At 36.8% G+C, this 14,681-nt stretch overlaps 1 protein-coding gene across 2 annotated transcripts in view; it reads left to right on the top strand.

The window, feature by feature from the left end:
- The window catches only part of OSBPL9 (oxysterol binding protein like 9), a 61,528-nt gene that overhangs the window by 8,539 nt on the left and 38,308 nt on the right, over positions 1 to 14,681 (top strand). For both annotated transcript variants that reach the window (XM_082054033.1, XM_082054032.1), the window contains exons 2-3: positions 245 to 295; positions 4,073 to 4,151. In XM_082054033.1, the coding sequence (XP_081910159.1) occupies positions 245 to 295; positions 4,073 to 4,151 (130 nt within the window). The remainder of the gene's footprint in view (positions 1 to 244; positions 296 to 4,072; positions 4,152 to 14,681) is intronic.

Here is a 14,681-nt window from a genome sequence, read left to right as displayed (position 1 = left end):
TCTACAAAACTTCTTTAGGTGGGATATTTTATTTTTATTTTTTGAAGGATTACTTTTTCGTACCATGGTGGTGTACTTTCTTTTGTGTGAGAACTAACCTATTGTGTAACAGAAGTTGCATCTCATTTAATCAGCCAATAATACACAAAAATGCTTTATTCTTTTCACAGTTGCTTTGAATGACTTTCTCTTTGCAATTCTTACTGTATTTCCTAATCCAGTGATCCTTTTTTTTCTGTTTCAGTCAAAAGACAAAATGATGAGAGGATCACGCCGAGGGTGTGTTAGACTCAGGGTAAGTGGTGTTTTTAGTGTATTTAATGACTTACTGTGTATAATATGGCCTAATGCAGAGAACTGCAAGGAGACTTTTGAGGTTTGGGCTCTATTTCTGACTCTTCAAAATACTGAAATAGTGAAAGTATTTAAAGAAAAAAAAACGCACAACCCAAAACATTAGAGGTCAAGTGATATGCTGGGCTAATTACATTCCATAATTTTATATATCGTATTAAAACATTATACATTTTATACATTGTCTAAAAAAGCATTATATGACAGAGTAAGATGGGTTATTAGTAGCACACTATGAAAAAGTTGCTGTTTGCAGTTCTCATTTCTTTGTGTGTGGAGATATATACGTATATACATATATGTTCTGTACCTAGAGAAGTCACTGCAAACCTCCTTCCTTCTGTCTTTCTGATTGGCCTGTATTCTGTTACTGTGTCCTCCATTCTGCTGGCTTGGACGCTCTTTGGGCTGCCACTTGGCTGGGCTTGAGCTAAGTAAAACAAAGGAGGACTGGAAAGGGAAGGGAGAACACAGCAGGCAAAGTTTTTGAAATATCAACTTGGGAGGGGGGATACACATTGGGGAAAGAGAGGTAAGAAGATGCAGAATGGGAAAGTGGAGCGTTACATGTTTGAAATGTTCTGCCTCAGGACATTTGCCCTTGAATGCTGCTGTTGTGGCTTGAAGTGGCAGCACTAAAGGCAGCTGGGGATGTTGTGATGTGTTTGCACATGGCCAGCTTCTACCTTGCGATCAGTCACTTATAAAAAATATTTCTTGCACAAGTCCTTCTTCTGTATTTTTTCCCATTCCTCATAGAATCTCTGGTTCCAGAATGCAGCAATCCTGTGAAGAGCTGATGTAAATAGGGGAAGGAGTCAGGAGGATAATGGGTATGAACGGGAGCATTTTGAGTCTTGAAGCAGGAGCAGTATAGGGACGATGAGCTGTGGTCTGACACACAATGTGATGAGTGTTGGAGCAAAACTCTGCTTCTTTCAGTTATTCCTTCCTTCTCTCATTACTCCTTTCTGATCTTTCTGTGGGTCTAATAAAGGGGTACCAATAACCTTTTAAGACTTATACAGAGAATCTCCATTCACCTGGATTCCAGGTGACTTTTTTGCCCTTTCTGGTGTTTAATGTATTAATATCTTAATGTAAAATTTTTTAAGGGTAATGTAAACTTAAACAGCTGTCTAGAACATTACATTCCTAAAGATTCATGAGGATGTTTTTTGCATTATGCAGAAAAATTTAGTCTGAAGAACCATGCCTGCTTTAGTAGGGTTGCAAGTCTGTCAATGTGGAGGTTGGCCTCAGCTTGTCAGTTTAGGAAATATTAAAAGTGAACAATCTGTTCAATATTGCATGATCCATCTTTCTATGTATTTAATATAAAACAATCCCTTTCTCTTTCCCCATTACCACTCTCCCACCTCAATGTATTCTTTGGAACTCTCTGGAGTTTTCTGACTTCTCCCATCCTTTCTTTGAATGCGTGTGGGGTTTTATTGTGAGGAAGGAAGGAATCTTTCTTTTTTCTGCTTTTGTAAAGCGGCTCTTTTGGCAGATGACAGTGATACTGATAGCTGAACAGATGGGCTTCTGCAGTCTGAAATTGTATTGAAGAGGTTTTCTGTTTGGAGTAATTGTTGATTTGTAACTGTAGGTGTGAACATAAACAAACATGTAATTTAAGCAATTTGGCTAAAATATTTCCTTTTTTTCTTGGATGGATTTTTAGAAGCTTGTTCCTCACCTTTTTACTCTTGATACACGTTTCATAGGCCTGAAGTTTCAGCTTCAGATTTTATTGTTTACGGTCATAGTGTACTTGGGAAGGTGTGTTCCTAGAAGAATCTGTGTCATCTATACTATGCTTAATTTTTCTGGAATATATACTTAAACTTGTTCACGTATGTTATCTGCATGACAACAGAAGCATCTTTTACGCTTCTGTGCCTTAGCATTGCAGTTGGAGCATGTGCACTTTCTAGAGCTTTGTGCTGAGATCACACAGTGATGTGATGTGATCTTCCTGCTCGGTTTCCTCCCACCGCTCAGGATGGAGGCAGGATTTACCTGTCCTAGTCTGACCTTTTTAGCCTTGCATGAGCTTTTTCTCTGGGGAGAGTGTCTTGGCCATGTTCTTGGTGTCTGACTTACAGATTTTTGATATAGCTGGTGAGGAGAATGATATCATACAACTTTCAGTGATCATCTGATTTATCGTGTAGCAAAACATGTACTTAAAGTGCCAGACATTTTTTATCTAATGGTATATTAAAAAAAAAAAAAATTCTGGCAAAATGAATCTGGCCCATCATGTAATGTCATTGGCACTCTGTGTGACTACCAGATAGTCTCCAAATGCAATGGCTAGTTATCTGGGTTGTTGTTATGTCCTGGCACTAAGAGTATTCTGAATTATACCGGCTTGGGTGCCTTTTTAGGTGCCTTTTTTTATGGTGCTGATAGAGCTGTCCTTGGAAAGCCTATACAGAACATGCTCCTTTGGAGAAGTGGTACATTTTTGGCAGTGAAGGGAAATAAAACCATTTGGAGCTATCCTATTGTGTTGTATAGCCTTGAATTACAGATGGTTGGTGCCATTCCTAAACAGGACCTGTTCCTTCTGCTCATCTTGCAATGCCTGTGATAGTCCCAGCCACATGTGAGCTGGTACCATTGGCCAGAAACCTCATGTAAGTGCTATGGAGAATGTATGTGAATGAGATTGACTCAGATCCCTCTGCCACTAAGTCCATTCTAAAACAATTCTTAGGTTTTTTGGCCAGTCTGATCTTTACCTGACCTCTGCAGTTAAGTGCTGTCTAATACTTGGTGGAATGAAATGAAGCACTTGCTGGAATTGACTGACAGGCAGAATTTACCTTTTAAATATGTGCATTTTCCAGAGATGTCTTTGTGTTTTATGGGAGCGGGAAGCATAAAACAGATACTGAGGCTGTGTCTGCTGGAGAAGGAGAAGAGAAACTGAGTAAATCCATTGGTGATATTTGAACTAAATGTTATGATTTTTTGGAGCTGGCAGAGGCACGGAATGGTTCTTTTTCAGTGTCGTCTTCTGGGTTAAACCGTGTTATTTGTTAAGTGTTGGGAGGGCAGGAATGAAGGTGTGGATAGATTTGTAAATTGCTAAGCACAGATGGCCTTTAACTCTATAATTTATTTGCATTTCCTTCTAATAATTCATGAGGAATCGGAAGACAAAGCTAGCTGTTTTTGATAGATCCTGTTGACTTACTGTTAATATTTACTTAGGGACTGATGACATGATGGGCCAAATTCATTCTGCTAGAATGATTTATTTTTTTATAGACCGGTAGATAAAATCAGGTCAAGAGGTTTTTTCAGTAGTGTTATCTCTGAATTAGTATTTTCATACATGGAAAATACTTATAAAATGTTGCTCCAAACTGTTCCTTGAAATATAAGTTGGAATGTAGAAGAAAACTGTTTCCTATAATGATACCATAGCATAAAGTGACCTCCATTACAAAAATAAAAGATACATATTGTTATCCAGAAAAACACAGTTTTACAAATAAGTACTGGGTTTTTTTCTGCAACTAAAAAAGTATTAAAGAACTGACTTGCATCCTATGACTAAACAGAGAGTCTTTCCGCTCTTTACTGTATTCAGTTTGCTTCTAATTTGTCCATGCTTTTTAAATTCCAGTGGTGTAGTGATAGAGTGTGTGCTGCTGATGTCACTGCTCGCCTTACCAGGATTTTGTTCTTTGTTTCACAGGGAGCTGTGATTGGTATAGACGATGAGGACGACAGCACCTTCACAATAACTGTTGATCAGAAAACCTTCCATTTTCAGGGTGAGCTGAAAGAAGAGATTGCTTTTTCTTATAATAGATTCCACTTGTATTTGATGGATGATTTTAAATGTTTGGCAGCAGAACAGCATGAATGAGCACACTGAGAACATTCTGGATTCAGGGGTGCTGCAGGTTGGGCAGGGATTTACATCTGCAGTGGATACATGTGTGCTAGAAAGAGACTGTAGCTCTGGCAGGATTTGGGGATTAAAAATATAAAGAATAAATCACTCAAGGGGAAAAGTAATGGGCTTCTGATTATGGGTTTCGCTTATAAAACGTTTCTGATCTTCGTTATCAAGATACAATTATGCATTTCTGTCTGAAGAGAATGAAGACTGGTCTGAATGTTGCAATTTGTATCCAGATAGAACTTAATGCTCAATTATGAGGAGACTAGAGGAAACATTTGGCTTAAAGGTGGAGCTTTGCTTCAAGATTTACCAGCTTGCATTCATTTAATCTACATTTCTGTGTCTTGTCTGCCAGTCACCATTTCTCTGCTATTATCTTTTTATTCACATTTACTAACACCAATGCCATCTGCCACTGCTATGTTTCGTCATTGCATGCTATGGTTCACCGGTAGAAAGGGTAAGGTACTATATGATTGTTATGTACTCCTTAAATTATTTTATCTGCAGCAGAAGGACAAAATACTGTGATGATATTGACTAGAGAAATTCTGTTTTCTGAATGTTAAAATCCTAGGGAAGTGTGATAAAAATATTTTTCAACTAACATTTATTAGTCCTTTTGCTTTTCCTCTAAAATGTAGTGACTAAATAATTTAATTGCTTTGCAGGAGGCTGGAAATGGTAAATATAAAAGAGGCACATTTGCCTTTAAGCAGTCATATTAATTTATATAAACTGGAATATTCTATAACCTATATTGTACTGTACATATTTTTAAATCAGTGATTTGAAAATGGGTGTTATCATTAATACGGCTGTGTTTGTGAGAATATGTCTAATGATAGATATTAATTGTACACCATATTGTCACTGGCATCTGTATTCCTTGTGCTACAGTTCTTCTTAAATGCTGCTGCTGTACTCTGGCTTTTCACTGCATTGAGCCTCATAAACACATCTTCATAATGCTGAGCTCACAGTAGTAGTTAAATCTACTGTTCCCAAGGATAACTGATAAAATGCAAGCTAATTGCTAGTGCAGTAATGGAATGCTGTACTGTGGCAGTCTTTCAGTACTGTGAAGCTAAATACTGCTGAATATTTGAGAACTTGATACAGGTAAATCTAGAAATCGCTCAGCTTTAGTTACTGAGATATATCCTTTTTAATACATCTTATTTTAAGTGATTTCTTCTATGCTATGTTTACTTTGAGGTAGTTAGATGTCTTAAAAGATGACTGATAGTATTTGACACAAGTAATGTTTTGCTCTAAGTAATATTGATAATTTTTGAAAACCAGTTTTTCACATAACATCTCACGCTTTATAATCTCAATTTGTGTGCATTTCTTATGAGGTCAGGATTTTTGTATGCTCCTTTAATGTAGAGCTTAGATCTTGTACACTATTTTCTGTATTATGCTTTTTCTATTGGTGTATGATGAAGGTAACATCCCCGATATCCAGCAAATTGTAATGATACAAGCACAGTATTAATATATGTGGCTGTAATGTGAAAATGTAAAAAGACAGCTAAGGTGTTAGTGCTGGGATATTTCAGTATAAAACACCTCTGTGGAAATCTATTTGTAGTTCTTACAGTTACTGTAAATGTATTCTCACCTCATGCAGCCCTTATGTCACATATATATATATATATATATATAAATGATTGTTCATTATATTAAATAAATTCAGTATTAGGCAGGCTTTAATTTATGTGGAATATAGGTCACTATCAGTCATGAATGGTGAACAGATAATAATGTAAATACTACAGAATTTATTCTGAGACTACATCAGATATGTAGAACCGATTCTAGGAATAATCCAAGAAAACATACAGTATTCCTAACAATTTCTTTTTAATATTTTTTACATGATCCAGATAAAACTTTTGTTCTGTGAGACAGTCATAGCTATAAATACATTCACCCTTTATGAGAGAAGTCTTGTACAAGAGAATACTGCTGCAGAAATGGCAACTTTTTTAAAAATACAATCTCTTCCTTCATTCTTAGTGCCTTTTTTCATTCTCAAAGACAGACAGAGATCCAAACAGCCTGGAGTCTCGTTGGGAAAATAACAGAACTTTAAAAATACCAAGGTTTCAAAGATCTGCTGACCTGGGTGTGAGTTAGGGTCCCATCTACAGTGGGACAGTTTCTCTTTCAGGGTCCAGAAGAAAAATGTTTTCTTGTACTCAGACTTTAAGTACTAATTGGTGAAGACTTGAATCTTCTTTGGCCTCACTGAAGTTTTGCTGACAGGCAGTGATAGAATTTGAATTTGGGAAAAAGAAGGAAAAACTTCACACTGGATTCGTTAATTATTTCTTTATGTCAGTTGCTCAAAATTACATATCTGTCTCACACTCTAGAGGTATAAGTAATAAGATGAAGGGCAAATAAGTAATTTAAATATGTCTGATCAACTTCTCACAGATTTGTTTTCTTCATATGTGTGTTAGTGAATTTCCGAAGTGCTAAATGTCCAGCATTTCCCACTAAGATTTGACTGTCACTGGATCTTGGGAAATTCTGAGTCTTTTCGGTGTGTAGTTCATACTTTTTTGCTGCCTGTGACATTCTCCCTCTATTCTGTGTGCAACTGTGCTTCCTAGCAATGAACATTGGTAAAAGTTAAAAAGTTTTTATTACAAAGAAAATGCAGGCTTTGAATGATGACTGGGTACATGTCAAATGATATCCATGTAATTAGTACCTGGGTATAGAGGAAAGAAGTGAATTGAGTAAATATGGGCAATAAAATGAACAGCATGTTTGAGTTTTACTGTCAACTTCCCTTTAGCTCTGACAGAGTGCCCAGCAGATTTTTTTCCCTTTATTTTATTGCTAAAAATGGCTATATTGATACCTGTTCACACCGGAGGAGGAAGGGAGGGATAGAATGTCCACAGAAATTTTAAAATCCATTTTAATGTATTTCATGTCCTGATAGGTACTTGTATGGTCATACTGCATATCCAGTTTTGTGGCTTGATTCTAAGGCTTCTGAAGGAGCTATATCTCAAAGCACTCCATCGTGGGTTTGTTCAGATTAGATGTAAAAATCCATCCAATTTGCTGCAAGACATTTGGATCATTTTCTTAGGCTAATGCACCTTCCTGTCGGGCAGCTCTTTCTTGATAATATTTTTTCTTGCTATAATAAGTGTTCCTGTTCTAAATGTTCTGTAACCTTCAAACACTGTGGTTTGGTTTGTTTTTCTTCTTTTAACATGGCCATATCATCGCCTAGCTATAAGCTCTTTCCATTTGGAAAGTCCGTTCTCCTGTCCCCGTATCACTCAGTTGCTCTTGCTGTTCACTGGGATGCTCGTGGCTTAAATTCAAGAATGGGAACATGATGTTCAAGGTAGTCCATCAAGGGTATTGTTGACATCTTGATATTTGAATTGCTGTCTAACCTGAAGCAGTAATGGATTTTATTTGGACAGAAGTACTTCACTAAACACACATTGTGTGCAGAAAAAAAATTCAGAGTTTTAAACTCCTACCTGAAAACCCAGCTCTTATTTTTACAGCCTGCAGCACAGTTCCTTGTAAGGCAAATCAGTCTTGTCCCCACTGTTTTGTGTAATAAAGGATTGAAAGATTGGAAGCAGTCCAGTGCATTGATCTGAGATGATTTTGCTTTAGCTTTCGTCTTTCCTTTCCTATTTCTGCCACAAAAAGAATCTGAGAAATGAAGCATGAATGTTGCTGTGCAACTTATTCTCCTTTTACATTAAAGCTGTCAGCTGGTAGAGGTAGATATCTCCTTTTTCCCTATCCTGCCCCAGTTTCTAGCTTGATTTGTGACTGCCTACCATCCCAGCTGAGAAAAGAGGGAGATACGCATGGCAAGATGTTGCCTTAATGTTACAAAAGCAGGGAATTTTTGTTTGTGTGGGACACAGCTATTACTAAGGATATACTGGGATCCACAAAGGCCTTAGTTGCTGACCAGTATCAGAATTTGAGATAAGTATTTGTTTTCAGTATCAAAATTAAAAAGAATGGTTTTAAACATGCATTTCACCACTGCTTGGGGAAACAGTCAATATTTATAGTCTTCTATAAAACCTTAACATTTTTCCCAAAAAGTTTTGAGGGGTTTTTAAATTTGATATTGAAAAAAATGCCTAGAAAGAGACTTTGGTGTGAAATCTTGCATCTGTGCTGGTTCCCCCATGATGTTTATAACTTCTGTGACCATGCCCTTTGTCCTAAGCTAATATTTTTTGGGGCTTTTGGTGATGCTGAAACAGTGAATTCCTCTATGCTACGCTCAACGGTGCTTTTATACTGCAGAGTAGAGTGAGCAGCTATGTCAAGAGTAAAGCTTCCAGCCTTGTCTCTTCATGTAGTACATTGACTTCAGAGCTGAGCCACCTCTCCTCCTCCCTTTAGCTCACCAAATCTGTGCTGCACAAACTTCTGGGCTGCATCTCATCCTCTCCCAACTGGCAAAACTACCAAAATTCCTCTGTGAACTAGACCTAGTTTTAGCTTCTGCAGTATCATTGTTCTGTCTTCTTTCTTCCATCTATCTCCTTTTTGCTGTTAATGTAATATACTAATGTTTCAGGTGTTTGGAACTTGTGACCAGAGCACAGGGAATGGTGCGTGGTTGTGCTTTTGCTGTTTCATGCAGTTCCTTCTTGCACGCCAGCATCCTGTATTATAATTGTCTATTTTCTAACCATACCATGAGTATGCCATTTTTAATAGGGCTGTCTGCACTCAATTTTTATGGCCATATATTATAGAAACACCTTTTGGTTTTCCATTTCTTGATGTTGAAGTAGCAGATTTCAAAATATATGTTGAACTTGAGAGTAGCAAAGAAAATAATACCTTGAAACAGTATCTGTGTGATGTGTCCAGTTGTTTTCTTTTTTCCTTCCTCTGGATGAAATAGTATATTTATTGCTTGTTACTTTGAGCATCAATATAAATTGATTATCACAGTCGTATATATGATACATGGCAACTATTTTGGAAGGGGAGAAAAGGTCAGGAAAGATCTCACTATAAGGAGAGGATGGACGTGCTTTTCCCTCTGTTTTAACAAGAGATTCCTCTATTCTGATTCTTTTTTAGTTCAAGCCAAAATATGGTTTGTACCTTAAACTACTAGTTTCTGAGCTAGTTCAATGTGATCAGTTGCTTTTAAATGGCAACATACCTTGAAAACCATTTCTACAGAATATACTGTATAAAGTATTATTTAGTGTTACTATTATTAATATTTAAATATTGACATTTTCTATTGAAAACACAGATGCTTGCAGATTGTCCCACATTCAGAAATGTTTAATTATGAAATTACACATTGTGTAGTAGTTCACAGAGAGCTAATAGCATCTCAGTCGTGCATTTCATTTGTCACACAAGTTTCCACCTACAGGTATGTTTATGGACTGATTATAAAGCTTGTTAAAAAAGCTTTTGAGCTTAGGTGACAGTGAGGCAGAGGTTTAGTTGGTTTCTCAAGATCACAGATTAATGTTGCTAATTTATTGCACACAAGAGACCATTTGTTGCTTTTTCTTTGAAAGGGACTTGCGACTGTGCCAGAGTCTTCAGTAGGTACAGGTAGATCAGACCAGTCAAACACTTGAAGAAGAAAATGAGGGTTGATTTATACGTGTAGGTGGAGAATGGCATCAGGAGGAAGATGAGTAGAAGGGAGAATAATGATGATGACAACTCCAAAATTATTATACAGAGGAATCAAGGTAGTGAGACTATGTTGAACCTTTAGATGGATGCGAGAGCTGCATGTGTTAGAAGGGTATTTGTGAGCAATGAAACTAGTATTTTGGTAAGCTTGTATGAAATTCTGCTTCATCTTGCATGTTTTTCTATGGCTCGAAAGGCCTTCAGTGACGTGAAAAGGACAATTATTTAGCCGTGAACAGCCCATTGATGTGTGACTTTTCCACCTTGTTGGGCACTACTGATAAAATCTTTCTCCATTGAGATTAGTGGCAAAAATCCTATTGATCTCAATATAGTCAGAATTCCACCTCTGTCGTCTGGTTATTTGTGTGTAAAGATATTACATTAGTTCAGCACCTGGCTGAGAAAGTACAGGAGTTTTGCATAAAAATCAGTGGAAGTGTTGTGAGAATGAAGGCTGCATAATTGACTCTATTGACTCTGGGTGGAATAGACTTTTTTACTGAGTTCTGCCTGTAAGTAGGTCACAGTGAATGAAAATAAAATATGCATTTCACTTGTGACAGTCTGGTGTATTTATAAGTAATCTAGTGATTTTTTTAAATGAATTCTTGAGGTTTTTCTTTCATCCTGATGCCCATGTAGATGCACACATCCTAATGCCCATGTAGGAGGGAAAAAAAAGCTAATTCTGCTAATTCTGAGGTGATATGTTCATGTTTTGTATGTTCTGCCTTCCAAGTACTGCTGTGAATGACCTAGAAATGCTAGTGGTAAATGCTGTATTGTGGAGCAGAGTTGTTAAACTTGATTATATCTAATCTTTAGATACTATCAAGCTTAGGCCAGAAAAAGTAATCTGTTTTATGCTGTACTTTACCATTTGGTATATGTTATATAAACACAAATAATCTCTTCACAGCAAAGTAAATATTATAGGAACTCTAAATTACAAAATTTATTCCCTATTTGGGAAATTAATAGAGGCTGAGAGCATTTAATGTAGTTGCATTTTATTTGCCTTCTTATCCTCATAGAATAGAACTTTTAATAATCTCTGCCATATCTAACTTGGCGGTTTGGTAAATTCAGAGATAAGGGACTATTGTTGTAAACCACCATTTTTCTGAAGTAAAGAAATTCCTCAGTAGAAGCAGTGATTCTTGGTTTTAGTGTTTTTTTCATTCTGTAATTTTTTCCTTGGCAAAATAATTGTTTTTCTTTCTTTTAAACTCCTCTAGGAAAGAGTTCGGAATTATTTTAGTATAAAATGGATGTTAAAATATCTCATGAATAAGCTCAACCAGACAGATCACAAAAAATGCACATCTTTAAAAATACTATTATAATATTAAATCTCACTGCAATGCAATGACATACTTTTCAAGTGTGCTTCTCTGCACACTTGATAGGACTGTGATTGTGTTGAGTAGCCTCTGGTTGGCTCAGACATGTCTGAGATGTCACAATAAATTGTACAGATACCTTTTGAAGGATGCACTATAGATACACAGAGTTAAAGGTTAAGCATACAGGAACCCGATCTAGCTCCTAAGTACTAGTTCTACTAGAAAAAAATGTAAGAGTATCCTAACTGACATAATCATGGTAAATTTGTGATTATTCAGGCATGAATTATTCCAGCCTCGTGCATAGAGCAGTGAATATATAGCTCTATGTGGACTTAGCTGGTTCCATGTGCAAATGTGCACTGTTAAATTGCAGTAAAAAACGAGTTAATGATTCTGGCACTTAAAATAGAGGAAAACACAGGGACTGTTAGTGTTCTCTCAGCTGTAGACTGCATTGATGTTTTTGTGGATAGCTGATGCCCTCGTACAATTTGAATTTCAGCTGACAAGGTAAATATTGCCTTAACACCTCAGACTAAGAACCACAATGATTTTTCCTGCAGTACAGTGGGCTCCTCTGTTTAATTTCTCTTTCTGATTAGTATAAAAAAATGGAATCACTTATAAAGAGCTGAAGTAACATCTTTCTGGTTTTTAAATGCCAGGTATTTCTCATGTAGATGTCTTAGTGTTCCCTATTTGTCTTTTGTAATGCTGTTAATCTGGCGTTAGCTTAGGAAAAAGTAACTTGTTTCTGTCCCTTGCCCTCTGCCGTTCTTCACTTTCTTGAAGTTTTGTGTCAGGAGAGACCAGACCCTATTCCTCCATTTCTATATAAGCACAAATAACTAGTGGAATTCCTCAGTCTTGATAATAATTACCTTATCCCGAATGTGTTGGCAGAAAGAAATTCTGGAGTAACTTTCCCATAGGGATTGAGGGGGAGGGGATGAAAATGAAGCCTGATCAAATAATGATTTGATCCAACCAAATAAGGTTGGATTGATTTCAGGGTACTAGAGACAGGAACACAGGACTAATGAGCAGAGCGTTCTTGTCCCCTACCTGCTGAAGAAAGGCTCCAGCATTTGCCAGTGCAGAGTAGATATTTTACAGTGTGCATCCCAAACTTGTTAGCTGAAAAGATATTACAGCTTCTTCTTTGGCCAAAGTTGCCCTCTTTAAATGAAAAATGGCTCGGATACCTAGCCTTCCCTACAGATGGGTGGATAATGATCTCTGACCATTGTGTGTAGATTTTTCCCAGAAATTGTTTCTGAGTGTGTTGGCTAATCTCTTTTTTGAATGTTCCCATTGATTTTTTTTTTTCGGCAGTGATCTTTTGGCAGCTGTTCAGTTCTAAATTGCTTTTACCATTAGGGAGCTTTGTCTTGCATCTAATCTCACAGCAGCCATTGTGATTAGATTTAATATAACTTTTTCTCGTAGGTTGCTTTACTAAAAACTGCATCCTACTGCTTTCTCCGTGGTTTTCTTAAAAGAGTATATGGAGGAGAGCCAGGAGCATCTGTGGTTGATGATGGTCTGAAAGTTAAACCAGTGTCCTGATGCTTCCAAGGTTACAACGCTGGGTTTGTGCAGTGAGCAGCGTTCCAGGATTTATCGTGGCCAAGACTTTGTCTTAGTGGCAGAGTTGGTGATATTCATGTGCTTTACCCAGGGGTTGATCATGCTGTGCCATGTGTTTGATTGTAGTATACAAGGAAAAATACAGCTTTTTTTTTCCTTTTACTGAACCCTGGTAGAAAGAGCTATAAAAGGGCCTTTAGAAGAATGGAAGCTTCAAAAGTTTAGTTTATTTATGAGCACAGGAAGGTCAATTTAGTTTTTGAACTGTACTGGTCAGCTTGTTTCTAGGTCTCCCCTGTTGCTCTAAGCCTCTTCTGTTGTGTTCCTGCTTCACAAAGAAGTCTTAATGTGATAACCTTTATTAATGGGCTTCTGTAGATTGAGAGTAGTGTTTAACTAATACAGTGACCTCTTTTTGCTGGCAGTATGGAAGGTCACAGGAAGTCTGTTGCAAGACAAGGATTAATTTACTGCTCTGCAGCTTAATTGTTTCTTTTTTAGTTTAAATAAACTAAAAAAATCTTGAACACGGGATTTTTGTATCCCATGAATTACTTCCTAGCTCCTCAGTGACTTGTATCCCAGCTTCCCAGTAAGATGTTATTTGGGACAGGGAGATGGTTGGTTAAAAGAAAACAAACAAACAAAAACAAAACAAAAACCAACCAACCAAACAAAAAACCTCACCACACCCACAAAAAAAACACAGAAAAACAGAGAACAAATCCAAGAAACCTGACACAATTGAAATATGTTCACCAGTGCCACTTTGAACACACATTTGAAAAGCTGAAGTATTGATACATTTGAAGAACTGATAGATTATTGACACAGGTAACTTTACATGTTTACCATTCAATGGTGACTGGTGTAAGAAGCATAAGCTTGATTAGTATGTCTGCCAGGACTAGGCAAAGAGGCCTGTTCTTGGTAAGCGGAACCATAAAATTACTGCCAGAGGAAAATATACCTGATTCTAATTGACTAATACAGTAATTGAAATAGTGTTAAAGTGTAAACTATGCATGGGGGGGGGCGGGGGGGGAAAGAACAGGGTGTTTGTGGGTACATAATATGAAAAGAAAAATTACGATTTGCACCTTGCAAAATATATGGGGCTTCATTCAGTCATCTGGGCAGAGTTCATAAGGTTTCTGTCCCTTCATCATGTCTAGTTCCACTGCATTATAAACTTGTCCTCAGCACCTACTTCTTCAGTTTTTCAATTAAAATATAGAGAACTAGTAGAGTTAGAAGTTAAGAGAACTGTTAAGTTAGAAGTTCTTTCTAATGAATTTTTGAGAGTATTACAGATGGTAAAGTCTGGCTTTTTAATAGTTGCTGCAGTTCTGCAGGAAAGCTGTTTACCTGCTGTTCCAAGTAACATTTAAGTACTTTAACTTCTTCCTATGGACTTCTATGTGCATATGAGAGCCCTTTAGGTAGTCACTTTCCCTTATGTCTAGTTTTTATTTGTACAGATTAATGGTATTACCAGAATACCTGTGGTGATTGATCACACTTTACTGTTTTAAAAGAAAAATGAATAGGGATTGACTTTTAGTATCTGAGAAAATATGTATTTAAAAATGAGCTAGATTTCAAACTAGGCTTTTATGTTTATTTTGCATGTAATGGAAGTTTTGCCCCACTATGTTAGACTTGAGGCAAATTTCTATATTAAAAAAGACATTCTTACATATTTCTCACAGACATATGAGTTGTCAGTTATTTCCTGATGGCTTTGTTAATTTGAAATA

The sequence above is a fragment of the Streptopelia decaocto genome (assembly GCF_964273445.1).
Source record: "Streptopelia decaocto genome assembly, chromosome: 5".
In the NCBI taxonomy this organism is placed as follows: Eukaryota; Metazoa; Chordata; class Aves; order Columbiformes; family Columbidae; genus Streptopelia; species Streptopelia decaocto.
This window is presented reverse-complemented; position numbering and strand designations above follow the sequence as displayed.